Source organism: Maylandia zebra, linkage group LG19 (assembly GCF_041146795.1).
Source record: "Maylandia zebra isolate NMK-2024a linkage group LG19, Mzebra_GT3a, whole genome shotgun sequence".
NCBI lineage: Eukaryota > Metazoa > Chordata > Actinopteri > Cichliformes > Cichlidae > Maylandia > Maylandia zebra.
Genome location: NC_135185.1, coordinates 29073217 through 29095016, shown reverse-complemented (window position 1 = coordinate 29095016; position 21800 = coordinate 29073217). Strand labels below are relative to the sequence as shown.

General features: G+C 43.3%; 1 protein-coding gene across 2 annotated transcripts in view; it reads left to right on the top strand.

Annotated features, from left to right (window-relative positions):
- kif26ab (kinesin family member 26Ab) overlaps positions 1 to 21800 on the top strand; it is a 71000-nt gene that overhangs the window by 4628 nt on the left and 44572 nt on the right. For both annotated transcript variants that reach the window (XM_076877360.1, XM_076877361.1), the window contains exon 3: positions 21021 to 21491. In XM_076877360.1, the coding sequence (XP_076733475.1) occupies positions 21021 to 21491 (471 nt within the window). The remainder of the gene's footprint in view (positions 1 to 21020; positions 21492 to 21800) is intronic.

Genomic DNA, 21800 nt, shown 5'->3' with positions numbered 1-21800 from the left:
CAGAGAGTCTGGATTTCCTAATTCTAGCATGCTTATTGTGGCTGGACACAGCAGTTAGGTGAGGTATGCCACAAAGTAAAACGATTGCTTGAATCTCAGTTTCAAAGAAACCTGTTAATTTCTTACTGCAAGCTAAATTAGCCAGCTTTCGGCTAAAGCTTAGCACCATATGGAGAGGTGAGGTATCAATTTCCACCTAGCTTTCAGTAAGAAAGGGACTAAGTGCATCTGCAAAACCATTAAACTATTTTTAAGATCAAATATGAAAACTGTTATTTGCAAATGATGTCTATGACTTTTGTACTTTTACTGATAATATAAATTTTGAGTTGTGGACGTATTTTAAATATTTCCATTTTCCAAACCATTGCACTGAGGTTTCACTGTAGGTCAGTGCTGACAGACAATCATAAATAAAGATGCCTATGAATGTAAAAACCAGCCTTGGACCTTGTGGAGTGCACGAGTGTGCTGACTGCTTAACAGAGAATGTCCTGCGGGCCTGTGAGGGTTTAAAGATTTGGAATTAAGCTGAACTGTTGGTGTTTTTTATTGCAGCCAGGCCTCACCTCTGCCATGAGTGAAGTGAGACACTGACCTCTGCCCCGGCCACCATACAGATCAAAGTATAATGAGCAAGTGAATCAAGTTAAATCTTGCTGATAGAGAGCAAACCACAAGCTAATCAAGAATACAATGCACTGCTGATATATGCACAATGTGTTCCAGCCTATTATGGATAGGGTGAGTGAATGTGACTATGAATGTGGCTGCACAAATTAATTTGAACCACGAGGCCTTTTTGCCAGGTTTTTCATGATGAATTCATAAATTACAGGAACGGTAATTTTCACAAATGACTCACTGGGATTCATGTTTGATTTGTTCCTGCTTTGCTCCTTATTTGACCCTCAATCCATTTAAAATGCAGCCTCGTTAGTGAATCCATATAACTGTCTCGGATCAGGTTTTATTTCCCGAAACACTACAGAAAGGAAATTAATCAACCTTATGTCATCCAACAAATGTTTCCAGGCCAAACAGTCACTGGCATAGCATGTTCTGAGCATGTTTGTCTTTGATTTATGATGACCAGAGATAGGTGAGGCAGAATACACAGCTAAGGATTCAGGAATGATATTTTGCTATTTTGCACAAGCGAGCGTGTGTTTAAAAGTGTCCAAAACATATAGGCGAGAAATGGGTAAATGACTGCAGCTCTGCAGGCCTGGTTCCCGTTACCTCTCCTTTGTTGACTGCCCTCTGACATTTCTGTCACTTCTCTCAGCTTTTATGGTGGGTTAAGGTTTCAAGGAGCTGATCTGTGCAGGAACAAGAGCACACTGCAGCTTCGCTGTAGGAGGGCAGACGACAGAGGACAGAATGAAAACCCAAACTGACGTAGACTTAAAACAGAGCATGGCCATATTATTCTATTCACCTCTAAGCACCTGAGCCCCCGAGGCCCTCGCTGATACGTGTATGTGTGTGCCTGTGCGGCTGTTCAGCAGTGCGAGCACTGCAACGGGCCTGGGAGGAGATGAGAGACGAGGCAGGAGAATAGAAGAGACTCTGAGCTGAGCTGTGCTCTTGCTTTATCCCTGCATGCGGTGTGACTTCTGCTTTATGGCATGTGGCTGTATTAAACTGTAGGGCAATAATCTGGTGTCAAGTGGTGCAGAGACCATAGACATCAGTCATGCTGGTACCATGCTGTACTATATATGGGAGCCTCAGCAGCATGCAGTTGTGTACTGCCGTTTTACCCAATCCCCACAGCTTCATTTATCCAGTGCTGGGTGTTGCGGGAATGGCAATACTTTTTCAGTATAGACCGAAATTTGTCTGAGACACCCCGAATTGACAGGCACCTTTTTCTTTTCTCAGTGGAACAAAGCACAAAGTTAGTACTGTGAGCGCTGCAGGAATTTAATTGCCTTGAAAAAACCTCCTCCAAAAACCTTCATCTCCATTATTTTTCAGCCTGTTATTCATCTTCATCTATACTTCTGAACTGCCCAGTGCTCCCAGAGCCCTTTAAATTTGAACAGTGGAACAACTCTGTCAGTAGTTAAAGGAGTGTAAAGAATTTCTCATTCACTTTCTTGCTTCCAGATTTTCACAGCTGGTCCTGCTTTCAGAGCACTTTTACTGGCCACAAACCTTATTTTTTAACCTCCAGGCAACTCTGGAATGAAGGCCACATCTTCACTGTGTCTGCTGCAGTTTCATTTTACATCTTTAATTTAGTGAGCTGAAAGTGAATTGACCCCAATTGTCGCTGGCCAGTCTGCCACTTATCACAATTGCAAGGGTAAATTGGTATGAGGCAGAGAGCAGAAAATGGGTTCAAGGTGCACAGATTCAACGTCTGAAGGGTCTGGATGGAAAGTGAGCTGCAGTGAGGCTGATGCTCATCACCTTTCATCAGGAGGAGACCGCAGGAATCTGTTGGAGGAGGTTGCGGAATTCTCCACCTGGAACTTCCATTCCTCAAGTCTGCATGTCACTCCTTGCTCAGGGGAGCAAGATGAAACAGGAGCTGACTGAGGCTCCCCAGCAGATGCCCACTAACACACATACACGCATAATGTACGCACACAAGCAGGCACACGCACATATTTGCTTGAATGTGTCCTCCTTCGGCCATCTGGCCCTTTCTGCTGCTACTGCATGCCATTGCAGTGTCTACAGAGAGCCGTGCAGATGTTCCCACAGTTACCTGTCAAGGTGAGCAAAGCTTTTTAGAGCTGTTTAGATGTGGGGATTTACCCTGCTGCTTCCAGTTATCTCTTTCCATCTTAGATCTTCACTGTAAATATACACTCCCAATAAGTGAGCTTTGCATTTAGAAAGAGATAGAAATGTAGACAAGAGCAGCTCTGTCTCACAAGTAGCAGATCACTGTATCTAAACTGAAGTCATTGCTGTCAAGGTATTAGGTCAAATTAAGCAGGCAAGAATAAATCTTGGAACTAAAATTTTATGTCAGTGTTTAATACATTATCTGAATCTTTTTGTTTCTAACCCATCTTCTGTATGAGTAAAAGCAACTACCAGGCTTCTGCAGCTGTAAAATCATTTCATTATCGGCAGGGGAATATGCGTTATTAACAGTAACGAGAGTTAATTTAAACATCATTGCACGCCTCTATTAAGGGCATTTCAGCTGTCATGTTTGAAGGTTTTGGCTGGTCATAGTTTTGTCACTATTTATAAAAGATCACCTTAAATGACTCAAAAAGAGCTTTCTCTGGCTGTGGCATACCTGGAAACCAAGAATCGCAGCACCATCAGTTTTGACCTTTGGTCCTGGCCTCACCAGATAGTCACTTTATTGTCCTAACATGAATCTTGTGTCCTTAATCATGGGCTAATATGCTGACTAAATACAAATTCTCTTTTTTAATAAAAAGCAGGAAACCTCACTTTTCCTGACACTTCTTAATTTATTATCTTGCAAGGAGTTAAAGGTGAATGTGCCCTTCTTATGACTGACATGTTAGATATAAAGCTGCAAACCGTTTGCATCTTGGCATAACACATCACCTGAAAATAGCAGGTGACAAATGAACATGCATCTCATTTATTTTATCTACAAGAAAGGAAAAGTGTAAAAAAATGACAAGGCAATGTTTGACAGGAGTAACAATTTTTAAAAACTGGATAGAATAATAGCTGTTTCCACCTGCTCCAGTCGCTTTGCCAAGCTAACCTGTCTGTAGTGGCATGAGTAATTGAAATTAATGAGAGGGAAACAGAGATGGTCTTTATATCCCAAAAAATGTGAATAAACATATGTCCCCTGGAATCTAAATACTTTGTACTTCTCTGAGTTTTTGATTGGATGTTAATTAAGTGCAGTAATATTTAAAATGTCTGTCAACAGTTGTTCACAGATACATGTTTACTTTACTACGCTAGTATCCCATTTATTTTATGATCAGTCATCTTTACAGGATTAAGCTGAATCAAAGCACCCTGTAATGCTCCGACTGTGACAACACCTATATCCCATGTCGGCTTCTTATTCTTAGTGGGTTTGAAAAATAATTGCCATACATAATAACATGTGTCTGAATGGGTTTGCTGCTATTTGGTGAAGGATCATGTGTTACAATGAGCCAGACTGAAATGAAGCAATGGATTTGCAGTCTAGGCTGACAGGCCAATGTGTTACGGCACGGCACAGGTCTGCAGAGCATGAGAACAGAACAACAAAGGCAGAAATGTCAGTGAACAACGAACACGAATGCAACAAGAAGTCTAACCAGTGGGAATTAATCAGTTTGACTTGTTCATTTAGGGTGAGGTGCGCGTGCGTAAATATGAGCGTGAAAAAGAAAATTGCACGTGTGTGTTTGTTTCACGCGCTCTTGGTACTCCTGGCGCTTGGATCCATATGTCATGTTGAAGTGAGATGTACACAATCCGGGCAGACTGCACTCCATTATTGAGTCTGATTCAGTATTGGGAGGCAGAAAAAACATAGTTGTTGAGATAAATTTTCAACATGGTACACAGACACTGAGGAGCACTGAGTTGGAGGTAATCTCCTGCTGGCTCCATAAAACGCACTCAATTGACAGAAGGCCTTGTGGTAGCAGACAAATCGCCTGGCTTATAGCAATGTGCTGAAAGAGAATGCCAGCACTGTGTATCCTTGCCAAGATGGATGTGCAGACAGCAAACTCAGGGCTGTTTTGGGCGTGGCTCTCTTGCTGACAGCAAACAGTGGATCAGTTGAGTATGCTGCCTGAGTTAGACTTGACATTGCCTTGTTTGTTTTCCTCTTTGCAAGATGTTAATGGAGCATCTACTTCTCACCTTCCAGTTCATGAAGTTGCCAGTGTGTGGCCTCTTTGGGAATATTTAGCCACTCGAAGAGTTAGATGCTACAGAAGCAAGTGAATAAGAAGCTTAGAGATCACTAATCAGGACGTGTCACTTTACATATTACATTTTTTTTTTAAAAACGGGTAATTTTTATCCACAATTGGCTTGTTTAGAGAATTTAAAGGAATCCTAAAAGACTCTTCTGCACCTCCAAGCAAAGTAATTACTCTCTGCAACATGCCTGCAATCATGTTTGTTGTTTGGGCAATGTAATATTTCTTTCCTTTTATTCCCAGAGGAGCCCCTGAGTGGCCAAGAGTAGTAAACTGTGGCTGCGGTTTGCAGCTGCTCCGTAAGTGCACCAGTCTGCTGTCATGTCATATTTCCCCATATGTGTCAGAGCAATAGTGTGCATGCATCTCTCTCTGATTCTATTTGTGTTTGTGTAATAGCAGATGGATAGCGATGAGTTGTGGTGTGACTTGTAGATGGCTTGTGTTAACTCATCTCCACCGGACTCCCCAGCTATGCTTTAGGCTATTCTTTATTGTCAGGAGCTCATTCAGATACGTATATAGTGCTCCATAAATCCTGGCACGGTATATAAAAAAAAGATGCCAGTCAAAGTTCACGCTGCTCATGTTCATTTCACGCTTGAGTGTCCCGCCCCATGTGTGAGGATGAGCGTGGGTATTGATGATGTGTGAATGTGCGTGAAAGTACCAGAGGAAAAAAAGATAGAGATGAAGCACAGTCAGAGTCCCTCCATCCTTTCCAGTTTGCTGCTGAATGCATCCGTCTTTCTGATCTTAACTACTACCAATTTATGATTGCTTTATTACTGTCGGCGTTTTATCTTCACTGGCCTGGTGGTGGTCATGGAGAAGGTAACCATCCAGTAGCATTACTCTAGTACTTGCTGGGGTTAGTTATGATGAGCTTTCTTTACCCCTTGTGTTTTATCACTAGCTTATATATCAGGGTCTAAAATGCCATTAAGCATCTAAGTATTATTATGTATATGAATATCAATAATGTCAGCTTAGCATCAAAGCAGGTAAACCTTCTGTAGTGAGAGGAAGCTAAAGTAAAGAAGAAATGTGTTTCAATTTGGACTTTTCTCTCATTATCAAATGACCTGACTTGGCAATTTGTCTGCTGACATTTGAAAGGAAATGGCATAGCCCTGCGTTCGACAAATGGCATCAAAGTTGCTTTTATTCCAATGGAAAATTGTTGTCGCTGAATTTTTCAACAGGCGGAACAACGAAAAGGTCAATCGCAGCCGTATGGATTTTCATAATGGATTTTCAACTGAAAAAGTCATAAAATAGCTGCGTTGTTTGTCTGTGATTGGCAGCTGAAGTCCTTTTCCTTAGACTTTTATACTTTGGGAAAATGTGAAAAAAAAAGTTTTATTGATTTTGTTTTGTAAAATCGACATTAATATAAGACAATGATGTTTTGCTGTTAGACAAACTCACAAAAGTGTGATTGCAGACCTTTTTTTTAATCTCTTCTCGATGAGCCACGAAAAAATCATAAAAAAGATAAAGAAAAAAGTGCTTGAAATCTGTAGCAGTGTGTTTTGAACAGGCTGCAAAGTGAAAAGAGTAAGAGCTAATGTATAAGCTACAGTGTATCACGATAACAATCACTTTAGAGGTCACTGGTTGGAAAAACAAAAAGAAAATGAAGGGTAATTAGATTTATATTCAGATCAGCAGATATGTACTGTCTTGATAAACTGTGCCACCTCGAGCTTGTCATTACTCCCAAGCAGCAGATGCTCGTGGAGTAAACCTTCCCCTGCCTTTCTCCTATGAACCATCTCTCCCATTAATAGATCCGTCCTTTATGCTTCCCCTCTTGTTACGGCCGCTCTATTTTATGATGTCACTCTCTTTGCTGAAGAGCTCTGGGCTGTTTTATCTCCTTCGTGTGTGTCGAGCACTTAAACTTAAACCTCTCTGTTTACGAGTCCCAAACTGCCTCTCCATCCTCTGCGTTTGCTGCTCAGTATCAGTTCAGTACCACCTATAAAAGCAGAGCCGTCCTAGCTTTTCGGGGAACTTGCCGGGGAGGCCTCACAGTGCAGACTCAAAGGTAAGTGCCCAGCTAACATGCTGATGATGGGCAAAAACCTATGGAGGGACTTGTCATCAAGTGAGTGTTTGTATATGTGTGTAGATTTACCGATAGCATTGTGTCTTTGCCACATTCTCAGTTGACAGCGGCTTCTACCCCTGATTACTGCTCTGAAATCACTTTCATTCAGAAATGCTTTCAGTTTATATTTTGTTCCTACATGCTGTTGTTTTGTTGCCTGAAATTGTCATCATTAACGTGCCGTCTTTTAGGTACTCAGCTGTATTCGCTTTGCCAGTGGCTGTTTTGGCAGTGTTCACTCCCGGTGCCTCTATCAGGCACCTCTAAATCAACATGATAGATGGCAGCTTTTTGTTTACCGCTCTAAATTTATGCATCAAACAAAAAAAACATTGCTGGAATACCTTTGAACATGTCTGTGCAACGCGGAAATGCTGTCCCTCCTCAGATGAAAAGGGGGGAAGCTCCTGGGGAGAGCACCTGCACTTGTAGCCTTGGCAAATTCCTGCCAAGTTTTACTGTTCGAAGCAGGAGTGGATGCTGTAGTTGTGTTTCGCGCTCTGATCCTTTGCTCTGTTCAGCTCAACCCTCCCCTGTGTCTTTCAGGAGATGCAACAAGGAGATCATAAACGCCAGAACTCACAGTGCAGGATCATGCTTTAATATCATTCAAAGTCAGCCAGAGGGCCTGCTAGATGGTGTTAAACACTACATTTTATTGTTTATTTACAGTTTTTGCCATCTTTAGTTTCACATTTAAGCAATCCTGTTTAAGCTATGCTGACCTGACCTCAAACGCATCTCTTTTTACAAATTTAATTTAGCTAGGAATGATAGTTTGAACTTCTCTCTCCATTTTTTCTTTTTCCTGTGCTTTTTCTGACCTCTCTGTACCTGTTCACCACCACGTGAATGCATTCCTTCCTACACAAAATCCACTCCTCTACTCTTTATTTACTGTGAGCAATCTTCCACAAACTCCATTGCTGCCACACGGTCATTACCACATCTATGTAGCGAGACGGTGCCCTCCTCCTGCTTTTTCTGTCCAGCCACTGAACCCTTAACCTCACTGTCCCACGCTGGGCGTTTATGTCTTCATCCCTTTTGTGCGAGAGGATCTGTTTGGGTCGTGATGTCCAGGAGAGAGGTGAAATTGGGGTACACTTGAACTCCCAAAGAAGCAGTAACATTTGAACTGAATTTGACCTGTGGGACTACACGTGATGTGTCTGTTTTCCTCTCTTTTATGCATTTTCTCTTTTTCAGCTATTGCCAGGCATTCAGGCACACAACGTATGCATATAGAGTTTGGTTCCCACACTAGATTGCAGCAGAAAGTGTTTTATACGTTAGTGGTTATCTTATTAGGGGTGCTGTAAAAGCCCTACAGTAACCATTCAAAGTCATCATGGTGCTATAGCAGTTGAACAATGCTTAATTAGCTCGTAAACAAAGGCTACAGGGGAATCAGAAAGGGCAATCAAAGTGTCCCGTGCCTTTGAGCTTCTCACACCATCAACAAAGCCTTCTCTAATGGCCCCATCACTCCACTTGTTGTGTCTCACCACAGTGTGCTTCCTGACAACATAAAAGGCACACATTCCAAAAAGAGCCTCGGACAGGAGACGCTACTCATCTTCACGCTACTCATCTTCACCTCCCTTTGCCTTCAAAGCTACCCTGCTGACGCCAGTGCCACTCCCCTCCCTACCCTTTCCCCCCCTGCCAGATATTGACATTGCTCCTCTGCTCACGTCCTCCGTGTATGTTTGGTTCCCCGTGGCGACCACCGCAGCTTTCATCTTTCCTCTTTCAGTCTTGTGTCCGTGACTTTGGTGGTCTGTTTTATTGCAGCTCTTTGTGTGACGCTGTGCTGGCACGCCGCTGGGATCCTGTGAGGAAGTGCTCAGCGCACAAAAGACACCGTGCCAGGCTATGGAAAGGTTACTCAGGCTTGATGTAAAGACAGGTGTGAATTTGATGTGTGTGTCAGGTGTGCCCGCGCGAAAGCCCGTGCGTCACGGCGGCCTCATGCTCATGCTCACGCTCGCGCCAGACAGCGAGTGCATGTTTTCCTATGTTCGGACACGAGGCCCTCTAAAGAAAACAGACATTCGCTGCCACACGAGGACAGCACGGCAGCAGGTCGGAGGCAATCTCTGCTTGTTTGTGCGACTATGTTATCATCTCCTGTTTCCTGTCAAAACAGGAAAAGAGAGGGGCGAAAATGGAGGCTTGGAAAGTGCCGCCTTGATGTGTGTTGGCTGGAGGTCCAGCTCTGTCTGACAGTGACCCTCCCGGCCAGGAAAAACAGACCTGTTCTGGGCGTAACCCACAGTGGGGTACTTCAGTGTTATTTTTATCACTTTCGTAAAGCAGGGATGCTTTTCCCAGCTGTTGACACAGGTCTGGGTCATTTTTGTCTCTCAAACAGTGCAGCACAGGAGAGAGGGAGACGTCCCATCTGGTTGTGTCCTTTTGGCTATTAGCCTCACATGATTGTAATGTCTGTTTAAGAAGGGAAATCCTTTTCGACATTCTGTTAATCATGAAAGCGAGATGCTCTTTTTTTGTTTTTTTTGTTTTGGATGATCCCTAGACCTCAATCACAATGGCTTTTTCATCAGGCAGGGCTCGTCAAGTGATTTATCCATCCGTCACACTTATTTGTTAATTCTTTACAAAAGGATGGCACACACACACGTGCACGCACACACACAGCAACAATGGGTGCATTCCAGCAGATTCACTGTGGTTCAGGCTGCGGCTTACTGCTGATTGCACGGCAGGTAAAAGCTCCAGTGCATGCATCGATATTGCTTAATAAGAAGGTATGGACAGGCGTACTGCACAAACACCTGATTAGGGAGCGAGCTAATTACTGACTGGTGAAAAATGATAATCATCTCTCTCTACTTTGATGAGTCACTATGTAAAACTGAGAGTTGCCGTTGTGGTATTCCAGGAATTGATGGCAGGGCTAAGTTTAGCTCTTTATGGCATTGCTAAAAGCGAAACAGCTCCATGCACAGGAATCCTATTGTTACACCGAGTGGGTTTTTCTGCTTTTGTTTTCCTGCAATTTGTGTGCACGATCAGGCCAGTCTAACCACAATAATTCTTTAAGTTATACATGAAGGATTGACCCACTAGGAGTGCTTCCTTATTGAAAAAAAGACACACAAAACATCAGTAGCGCCCTTGTCACGTCACATCTGGATCAGCGGCAGCCGTCTGCCCCTGTCTCCGAGACCCAGATTAAGATGTGGCGTGCGCTCGCTGGCTGGGGTCGATGTCATCAGCAGTGGGGGTCGGAGTTCATTTGTCTTTCTTGACAGACCTTCAGGTGGTGTTCCAGTGCTTTGGCAGGAGGCCACACCAATGCTGACCTCCATGAGTCGCGCAATTAGTTACCCTTTAACCCCTCAGCCCTGCAATCAAACCCCGAGCATGGACCGGGCATGCTTCTGCATCCCCAGACCCACTTATGTGGGAGCGTGTGTTTCTGTGTGTTTGTAGCTCAAGCACACACTGACGTAACATCTGATTCAGTCTTAAATGATGTAATTGCCAAGTCCCACTGTTTCAGTGTACTTCACAAAATGAAAATAAACTTGCATGAATTTGCACCATGAGTGTATTGACTCTTTTGCATTCTCCTCGATTCATAAATATTTTCATTTTTCAATGGAAGCGGATGAAAAATGGTCAGATACATTCATTCTGCCATAGACAGTATAACACCTCTCACCTCGCTTAGTGTCTTTGGAAACAGACGGACTCAGATCTATGCCATTGTGCCCTTGAGCCAAAAATACGCAGACTGTGCCGACTCTCCCACTGTTTCTTTAAGAATCGTGAGTGTCTCACTCTAGCTGAATTCCAAAGCTTTTACTGAGATTTGCAGTGTTGTGACATTACATACAAAAAACACCCCTAAAAATGTGAAGAGCACAATTTTAGAGACATAGTGAGAATTCAACAAAGTCCCCAGCAACTCAAAAGTTTATCCACTGATTTCATTATGTGAAGTGACAGCAGCGATATCCTTGTCCGCCCATGCTGACATCCCAGACATGATGATAAGGACAGTTTTGTAACTTGTTTTGTCCCTGGTTATGCAGACAAAAGGCTAGATTGGCACCAAGCTAAGCCATTCAGTCCAGACAATTTCAGGAGAATCATTTTGGCATTATGTGAACTTCAAACATACCACACAGCAAAAGATTCTCTGTGTTTGATGTGGTCCTACTAACTTGAATTACTGCATTTGGTTTAGGTAAGGGGTGACACCTGTGTAGATGATGCAGGAGGCAGGACACACGATGCCCTCTTATTGCTGTGAATTCTCGGGAAATTTACCTGCACTGTTCATGCGTGGGCACAATCTTGTGTTATGGTGTCCTAAGACATTTACATTCACTTCCAATGTTTAGTAAATTAGGCTGCAACACATGTGTGAAAATAGCTTGTGTAATACTTTCAAACAGCTTCACTATTTCCTGCATCTACAAGTCTTGTTTCAATTTAACTTCATTGCATCTCAAAGGATTACAGAGTTCATCTTAACATAATGTTAAATCTGTGTTTTGACTCAAACGGATGCTATAAAATTGACAAAAAGGTTGAAAAATAGTTTAAAATTGCCTTTCACTTCAACTCGTCCTCACCGTCTCATTTTAATATTAAGTGAAGCTGCCGGAGTAGCTTAGTGTTGTAGGCCATAAGGCCATTTGCAGGATGCTATTGTTCCTGAAAAACAAAGTGGCAAAATGTGCATGTGAAAGAATTTTGATAAGCTAAGCATTTTCGAGGCTTGTGAATGAAAATCCTTCAGACTCAATAAGTGGATTAGTATGTGCTACGCTCCTCCGAGATAGTTCCGCCTACCTCCTTATCTTGCTGCGATTCAACTGAATGTGTCTAGACATCTCAATTAGCAAGAACCCCCCCCCCCCAAAAAAACAACAAAACAAAACAGATACTGGTTAGTGCTTATCTTTGTGTTTTCTTCTATCAGTGCTCTCACCAATGTCTAGTTTGGTGTCTAGTTCTCATAAACACACATCAGTTTCCCATTAACACACCACTTCCTGTCTGAAAGCCCTGCACTGATGTTTAAATTTCTATTATTAGCGATGATTGTGCTCTCTGAGAAGTCATTGGCATGGTAATGACATCTTTCATGATAAATTAGTATTCCCCCCCTCTCTCTCTGTGCCATACCTACACGAGGCTGTTGCGCCAGACTGATTCCGCCTCTCGCATCTCTGCTGCTCCATTGTTCTGCCGACACACAGCAGTTTCGTGAAAACACAAAGCGTGTCACTCTCTGAGATAATGCTCTGCAGACTGGGAGCGGATGGGACAGGAATGCTCAGCACTGCTCACCTTGGCTCAGGATTTGTTCTTCAGCGAGGCAAAAATGTCGGCCTCACCTTTAGCTCTTTTTATACTCCCTGCACATTTGTGATGTTAATCGGTTAGCCTGTTGCTCACATAATCCTGCACTGGCTGAGAATTTAGATATCTGCCAAACGCAAAAGTGCCACGCTCATCAGTAACCAGTTACTGTGGCTCAATACAAAGATACAGAGTCCGTCTATGAGGAGACAGAGAGGGGGAGGGAGACCGAAACTCACAAACACTCAGGAACGGAAAAATGAATAATAATTATCCACATGGCAGCTTGCCAGCATAATTACTGTACAGTCCGTTCTAAGGGGAAAGTGGGCAGAATTATTGTTGGAGGATGCTCAACATTTCACCTTGTCATCACTCCCCGTCACTTTCTTTTTATATCACTAGGAGTATGTATAGCTTTGCATTTTCTCCAAAGAGGAGGGACGAACTATTGCAATGAGGACATAAGATGAGGTGCAGAGATCCATATGTTATACCTCATGCATTCTAAATGGGCTGCTTGGCATGAAAAAACTACTTAAATGTTGATCTGAAAATGATTAATTTTAATTATGTTGTTGATGTTTAGTCCCAGAGTTTTTCCATTATGCGATCTGGAGGATGTTGATCAAATGCTGTGTGCAATTACTTCTGTTTGAGCATGAGCAACTCCCTTTGCATTTTTTCTTTGATAATTAACTACTCATATGCGCACTCCACGCGTCTGGCTGTTCACTGCTGTCACACTTTACCCCTCCGATGGAGATTAGTTGCCGTGAGCTTTTAGCAGAGGTTTGTTTTTCTCTCTAAATAAACTGCGAGGACCTGGGAGTGCTCGTTTTCCAGTCGAAATGAAAATGTTCCCCCCGTACAACATAACTGCAGCGACTGCAGCTCTCTTGGTGTGACAGTTCAGACAGAGGAGAAGCAGGTGGCTGTCATCGCTGCGTTTAGACTGAAAAAATGTTTAGAAAAAAAAGCATTTTGAAGTGAAGTACAAGTGAAGTAGCGGTTTGGACTGTTGGAGAGAACTATTGTATCAGGATCATGTGCTCTGTGGTGAGAGTTTAGAGTAGGTACTTGGACAAAAATAGATCTTACAACGAGCTTTAGTGGACCGTTAGGAATACTGATTACAAGTTCAGACCTGCACACTGTTGAGGACTTTACAAATGCATGGAATAAATTCAGATTTCCACTCTTTTTTAAATGTATAAGAGTTATATGCCTCATGCTGTAAGCTACTGGATAATGTGGGCCTTTTAGCATTTTTCTCAACATCTTAGTTACAAGAATTAAATATAAAGCAGATAAGCATCGATTATACAGTGTATAAGTGTATTCAGTATATAAAACAAAGATTTTCTATTGGAGGCAGTGGGATATTCCTTCCTATGCATTTTCCTTTTTTATATACTTTTATATACTTTTCATTATCCCTGCACTCTGTGTAGCTGCCAGACTATTTTAACCCTCTTCCCCTCCCTCTAATCTCACCTTCCTCCCTTCTGTCCTTGCTTTCACCTGCAGTTTACAGCAACACCTGGCTTCTGCCTTTACAGCTTGCCTGTTGAATTTTTCATTACACACTCATTTTGGCAAGTCTGGTTGGGGGAAAAGAGGAACTACCTTGAGAGCATCTCTGAGCCAAAAAAATCATCCATTTTAATTAGAAGTGCACAATGGCTTGTGCAGGTATACGTAAACACAATTCACTGCGTCTCTGGCGAGGACAGCATAGCAAGCAGCCCTGCTGCCGCCGCCGCCGCCGCCAGACAGCCTCTGCTGTAGCACTGGGCAGGGGAGTGAGAAATATAATGTTTTATCCTGCTAAATTGAAAAATACTTTTTCCACGAATGTGAAACCTTCAGAGGTCGATGTTGTTCTGTCTGTGCACTCAGCACTCAAATCAGTTGCCGCTGAGTTTAAGCAGTGATCGTTCACTACCGGATGTCTTATGGAGACCTGTTAAAGTCTCTCACTGCAGCGCTGCTGAATTCAGTTTGACCCTCCCCGGCACTCTGACCCTGGCCAAAGCTGATGAAAGCTTGACGGATCTTGGACAGTGAAGGCTGCCCTGTGTCCACAGAGGAGAGAGGAAGAAAAAGATGTTGGAAAGGGGGCGGCGAGGGAGAATGAAGTCTGTCCAAACAGTCTGAAAGGGGCTTGTTTTCTTTATGTGCGTGAGTGAACAGGAAAAGGTAATTAACTGGCCAAGTGGCGAAAGGCTGGAGTGATGGATGGGTGTGGTGTAAAGAGACACACAAGGGGCAGCAAATATAGACACACACACACACACACACACACATCAACGGACGGTTTTCACCCATTTCTCCTTCATATGTAAAGACGGGGTTAGTGAACCTTTTATGATATTACACGTCTATAAATGGGACGAACATATGGAGGAGTGACATATCATTATATGGCGTCATTAATGGTTACAGGGTGGTTTGGAACACACAGTCATGAATGATTACATCTCACTCTATCTGTTTTTAACCTCTGGATCAATGTGTGGTCCTTTTTATTACTGATTGACAGCGACATCTGGTTTTCTGGATGACAGAGAATCTGTCGGATGCGATCTAGTGTACAATGAGCTGTAACGTGCTCCGAGTAATCCCCAAGCAAAGGAAGAAATCCACCCAGACCTCCACGATCTCAAAAAACTGCATTTTATAGGCTATCTTGTGTGCTCGTTCCAGTGGCAGATTATTTGCCATCTTGGGTCCGTTCATCAAAGAGTCTATCTCTGTGATATTGTGGACAGGTGGTGCTGAAAGTGTCACTAAGGGGGAAAGCCTATTTGCATTTTCTGTTAGCAGTGCACTGACGGTTCAAGGCAGGAAAGGATTAAATCACACAGGGCAGGCAGACTGACATCAGCCTCTTCCTCACATAAGCTCTTCTTGAACAGATGTGCAATACAGGAAATTTTGGCTGCACTGAAGATCAAAAATTGGATGCACTTTTCAAAACAAGGTAATCTGTTTTATATCAATAGGGAGACATTTGTTCATTGTAATTTTGTTTTTGGCATTGTTATAAGCAGTTTTTCATCACGATAGCTGGAGAATTATGTAAAGCTATCTTTTTTTTCTCAGTAGAATACAAGAATGAAACAACTTTTTGCAACATCACGTTTAAAAGATCGTAATTTAGAACATGAATAATCCCGGACTTACAAGATATCTTAATTGGTATTCATTCCTTTGGCATTTTACATTAATAAAACCACAAGGCGTTCTTGTGATTTATAGAAGTTATTCAGCTTAAAATATGGGATAATCCCACGAGAGTAGGAGGCAAAGAGAAAGAGGAGCAGTGAGACCCCGGCTTCGGAAAGGCAAGAGCAGAATCGATTTTGTAACCGCATCTCTCACAAAAAGCTTAAACTCAGATAATGAGATATGTGCCTAAATGTAGCCGCGCTTAGACAAAAGCCAGATTTCGCATGAGAAATGCTGGAGATCCACCAGAGATATTTCATCATCATTTCATGGAATCCTATTGTGCTCCAATAAAATCCCAGAAGAGCGGCTGAAAAATGAAGCATTCAGAGTTTTTCACACAGCCACAGAGGATGAATGACTTCATTACTGTATTGGTGTATGCTTTTTGTGTGTGTGTCTGAGGTGGTATTATCAGGTAGGTAATGACAGTGTACTTTTGTTGCTGGAGATACTGTTGCCTTGTTTGGGGGAAAAGCCTTATTACAGGTTTGTTTAATCTTGTCGAGTCAGCAGACGGGGACAAGCATCTGTTTGATGTGATTTGTTGAACCATCCCATTTTGTGTTCTACCAAAGGCGTTCCCACAGAGTTAAATAGCATGCTAGTGTGACATCCTGAGTCATTGTCTTCTCTGCCTCTGAGCAGGCAGTGGTTAAATTTAATGGTCTGTATCCTAGATATGCTGTGGCACTAAAAGCTCTACCTGATATCTAATCAGAGTCGCTGGCCTTCCGGGTCTCCGCTCCTTCAGGGGATGTGAGTAGAGTCGTAGAAGTGGAGGTGGTGGGGATAGTTGAGAAGGAGCGGAGGGGAGGGCGAGAAAGGGATTACACCACTGTGGTTGCTTTTATCCTGGGAATGTAATCTGCCTTAATGCCCAGTGCTCACTCGGGGCAAGGCCAGCAGCTGTGCTCGTTTTTCTCCGACATGGCTGTCAGATTTAGCCGTGCTACCTGTGGGAAAGTGGGCTTGGTGGAAGCTCTCGTCCTCAACCTGGGATCTGAAGTGGGCTCCTGCGGTTTATTGGGGGGGCAATCTGTTTCAGGAGGCCATGTGTGGTTTAGGTCAACACTATCTCAGGCTGGGTAAACAGACGTGGCTCTGTCACATCCTTACAGAGCAGGAGAGGAAGGGAAAGTCAGGAGTTGAAAGGGCATTAGATTTGGCAGCTGCTGTGTGGTCTTGATTTTACAAGAAAGTCAGTAGGAAGTACTTAAGAATTGTGATGTGTAAATAGGACTGGTGCCGGTGAGAGGACAGATATAAAGCAGCACGACATTGTACTGACTCGTATTTAGGAATGCTTCCAGTGTTCACAGGATAATAAAATAAAAACCTGAAAGAACAAGGTAGAAATCTTAAACTGAATTTAAGAGTTAACCTGGCAGGTCTTTCAGTTTAATGGATGCTTGAGGTGAGCACACAAAGGACTTAGGAGTAGTGAATGACTTCACAGATGTTACGAGTATTAAAGCAAATCACCGACAGCAGAATGCCACCGAGTGCTGGCAGCTCTAAAACTGTTCAGATATGAGCTGACCGGCAGCTGGCTGTCGAATGTCAGAACTTTCCACTTTATTTTTTCCGTCATCGATACATGTTGGTACAATTTTGCTTTGTTTTTATTCTGCTGGAGCTGCAGAGGGTCACGGGGCGCTTTTATGTCTGGGAAATATCTGTTGAGCTCAACTGGAATAGAAAATATAGTTTCCCAGAGTATTTTACTTTCAATGGAGCGTGCCTAAAAGTGTCTCGGCTAGCGAGGGGCCTCATGCATTTCAAATCACTGTGACCTTCCCTTGATTTGAGTCAGCCTGCAATATCTGGCCTCAGCGCTCCACATGAGAAGCACATCAGAGACCGAATGCGGAAACTGTTAGATGGCAGTTTTCCTTTGTCTGGTTAGAGTGAAGGCGCTCTGACAAGGCAAGGTAAATGAGGTGTGATTTGAGGAAAAACCTATGTGTGACTTTGACCAGTTCTGCTTCTACCCTGAGGACACACAGGAGTGAAATCATGCACATCTTTCTCCCTGTCGCCTCATCCATAAGTGGTTACGGCTGAGCTTGTTTCCATCAGCCTCTGGGCATGGGATGTCTGTGATGACACTCTCCATCAACCCAGAGAGCTAGTCAGCCGGGTGGCTCATCGCTCCTGCTGCTGCTACCCTGCTTTTCATCACAGTTAGTGTGAGGGACAAAGACAAACTTATGTCTCTAAGGGCTGTGAAAGGTTGAATCCACAAGCAGGGCTTCTCTCTAGTGTGCTCACCACAGCTCCTTTCCATAATAAGGCTGCAGCATCTGTCCCCAGAGTTTAATAAAGATCCATGCTGTCAGGCAGTAAACCAACACAGCCACCCACAAGCCTCCGGGCAAGGGCCGCAACCCTGGCCTACCTCCTCCCACTCCTCACTGTCTTTTTATCCTTGCTTGTGCTGCTTAATTTTTCAGTGGACAGGCCTTGGGTTGAAAAACCAAAACCGTCTCCCACAGTAACAATGGCCAAGAGGTAACAGCCCCAAAGTAGCTTCCATGCCTCTTCTCCAACCAGAATGATTTGAGCGTTTGAGTTGTGTTGATGCAGAGCGTTGCAGACTTCTCTGCAGCAGCGCTACTCCTCGCTGCCAGTTGCACCCGTCAGTAATAGATCAAATGGATAATAAAAGAAACAATATGGCTTTGGGGGTGGGTGCGCTCATGTATCATACATTTCATGTTTTCTCTGATATCCTTATCCACAAGCTCTCACACTGCTTAAATGTGAAGGTACAAACCTGTAGGTGAAATATTTCGATGCCTAACTATGGCCACTTTTCAGCTGACTTGAGATATTTTTACATCCAAACCTGAATTCTGATCTGTGTGTGAAATATGTACCACATAAATATGGATTTGTCCTTGTGTTTCCACCTACCCACATCATTCTCTTCCATATACCCATCATCATCAACCTCATAAGCTTTCTGGCCCTGACCCTTTATTCACTCCAACGAGCATACGTAAAGCTTACAGACAGCTTTACAGGAGAAGCCTGCTCTCTAACCTCCAGAATCCTAACTGAATAGCAGATGTGCTCAGCTTTGTGTGTCCTTTTATTAGCTCCCCTAAATCAACACCTAACAATGCACGCTGAGAGAGAGAGAGATGGGTAGGGGGTGGTGTTGATTTCTTCGATGTACCAGCACCCTGAGGTGGGTAAGGAGTGGTCGAAAGGTAAAAGGGTTAAGGGGTGGAGTTGGTTTGTTATGACTTTGGTTCAATTTCCTGTCTAAGAAGCGTATACATGAACCCAGACTAGACTGTGGAAACGGCAGCCAGCGGTGCTTTCATATTTCACTCCAATTTGTCGTAGACCGTTTGATCTTATTTCAGCAGAACTGTCCTGTCTTGTGCATAAATATCCTGTCTGAGCATAACAGCCGGGATTGTTCACGTGTCAGGATCAAAGAGCATTAGATATCATTTTTAAAGCTCTATCCTATTTCATATATCTTAAGCTTCTCACATTTAAATCCTTTTCTCATTGGGATGTACAACAGCCATTTGATAGACAGCTGATCAACCATAGACAGTTGTCACCCCAGAGTTCTCATTTAGAGTCGGATTTATGGGATTTTCTACATTCTGACTGCATTTCTTAGTTGTGCTTGTGTCCTGCCCACATTTGTCCATGTGCAAAGTAAGCAGCCAATATAGCAGATCATTAACCAGAATGGTTCTCTTGCATGATTGTGCTTTAGGTAAAGAATAAAGCAAAGAATAGATTGAGCATGACTTAAACTATATTGCTTTTTGTGTCTTTATGAGATGAGAGGAAATATATGGCAGAAAAGAGTCTGTTTTTATTTGTAAGGCTGCAGAAGGTTGCCTTGGAACGTTGCGTGATCATACTATTAATGCTGTTTGCAGGGAAAGGTAATCTAAAAGTCTGTGTATTGAGTGGCTTTCATAGGGAGGAGATTTAGAGTCCCTCTGCCTGCCTCTTTGGTCTCTGGGCCCATCTTGGGTTAGCTGTATTAAGTGGCACTGCATTAGAGCAGCGGATTGTTGTTTCCCCGCAGCTTCACTCTTCCTGATCACCTTGGAGGTTCTAAGGAGCAAAGGTCTCATAAACATTTATGTAGGGGCTGTGAGCTTCTGTCTTAGGCCACTACTCCTCTGGGCAGAATCCTATAGTGCCTCTTTATGCCTCTTAAGAGACTCTCTCTAGTTCTGTGTGTGTAGGTGTGTGTGTATATTTCTGTGAAGGTTAGTTTCACTAAAACAGACAGAAAGTTATATTCTTTCCCCTCCTATGCCTTTACTTATGATAGGTCTGTATGCTTCCAGCTTCCCAGAGAGTAGGTTGTCATATGTTTTCACAATGGGACACTTATTATATGTAAATTTTATAGCTTTAGGCGCAGAGTCCCCAAGGCTGTTTTATACTTTTGTTAGTTCTTGCAAACAGCGATGGAAACCCTAGGAAGCCTTCTTAGAGAGGAAGTGAGAGGACAAAGCTCTACTGGACACCATCGCTAAAAGCAGTAATAAGCTGAAGTCTGTGTGGTGTTCTCTTTTAAAACTGCAAAAAGTAAATAGCAGCCACATTTCACTTGTGCTTTTTTAATGCGAGGAATGTCTCTGTGGGATGCTCGGCTAATCCCTCTGAGCATTGTAGAGTGCTGCAGGGATAATGTCTTTATTTTTCAGGCCAACGTGTTAACAAATACTTTCTCTGGGACAAGTATAAACTTCAGAATTCAAATATTTGACTTTGAATTCATGTTGAGAATCAAGAATGTGAAAGTGCGTAGAGCTGATGCATTATTTCATGCATCTAACAAGTCTTTAACAAGTAGAAAATGTTAACTAATTTCTCAGTTTAGCACTAATTTCTGCAAACTCTACTTCATGTCTGATTTATTTTGGGGGGGGGGATCAGCAGTTTTAAGTTGCATGCAGGCTGCGCATCTAAACTAGAAGGGAACTTGCAGAGGGTGTAATCCTCCACCAAAGGTTGATGCCTTATCTTGCAGTTTTAAAGGTGATTTGGATAAGCAGCACAATTTAATGGGTTCTTCCTTTCCCCATGCTGTGTCTGTTCATCAAGTCTCAGGAAATTCAGCCTGGTAGTATTTGTGTAGCCCTAATCTCGCTGACAGAGAAACAAACAAATGGTACTGAAAACACACCTCTACCATAGCCCTCTGCACTGAGGCCACTCAGAACAAACAATCATCCAAGAGAGGGAGTCGGCAAAAGCTCAGTAAGGGTCTCAGAGGGCAGTCAGGGACCACATTGCTAGCAGACCACTGACACCACAGTAAATACATATATACAAAAAATTGTAATGTGGTTATGCTTTGGAAAAAACATGTTTCCTTCAAAGTGTTTCTGTTCCGAATGCTGTGCTTTGAGCTAAAGTGCATTTCTTGTTTTTCTCTGCAGGACCCCGGGTATGCAACCTTCCTGTTCGAGCAGCTCCAAACTCCTGGGAATCATGAACCTGGATGCTGCCAAGTTTGCTCTACACCTCTCCACCAACTGAGGCAGGAGGCCTTGCAGACACTCCATGCTCCTGTCTTGGCCTTCAGCTCCAACATGGCTGCCTTGCCCAAAACATCTTTTATACCACAGCCTTCTAGATTCACTGTGTCGTCCTCCAGCATCCAAACAAAACAAGTCTCGAAAAGTCAGCCCTCTCCCCACTCTGTCCTGCCAGTAGGGGAGCGCCATGGGGTACCAAGCTGGTCCCAGAACGCAGCTAGCACTTCAGGGCCAAAGACCAGTGTCCAGGTGACAGTGGCAGGAGGGCAGCTCCCTGGATCTCTGAGCACCGTCACAATCCAAGCCCAGCAGTACCTCGAGGGCATGTGGAGCATATCCAGGGTCAACAACTTTCTCCCTCAACCCAAGTTGGTATGTGTTCACTTTGACCTTTTTTCTTCCTCATGCAACTAGCATTTAAAAGCAACTTTAGAAATAGTACATACCGTTAGAAGAGATGAAGCCCTGTGGGAAATTTGTGTCGTAGAACTGGAGCGCTGACCTCTTATTTCTCAGAAGTCAGAGCCTGAGCGATCTAATGTCAGAGGTCATCTGAACACTAAACTCCTGACCTCTTCCTCAAGGGCATTTTAAATTATCACAAGACAGCGTCACCATAGCTCCTCTCTCGTTTTAGCTAATCAGCGCTTTAATCTGTTTTGTTTATGCATGGAAGACATG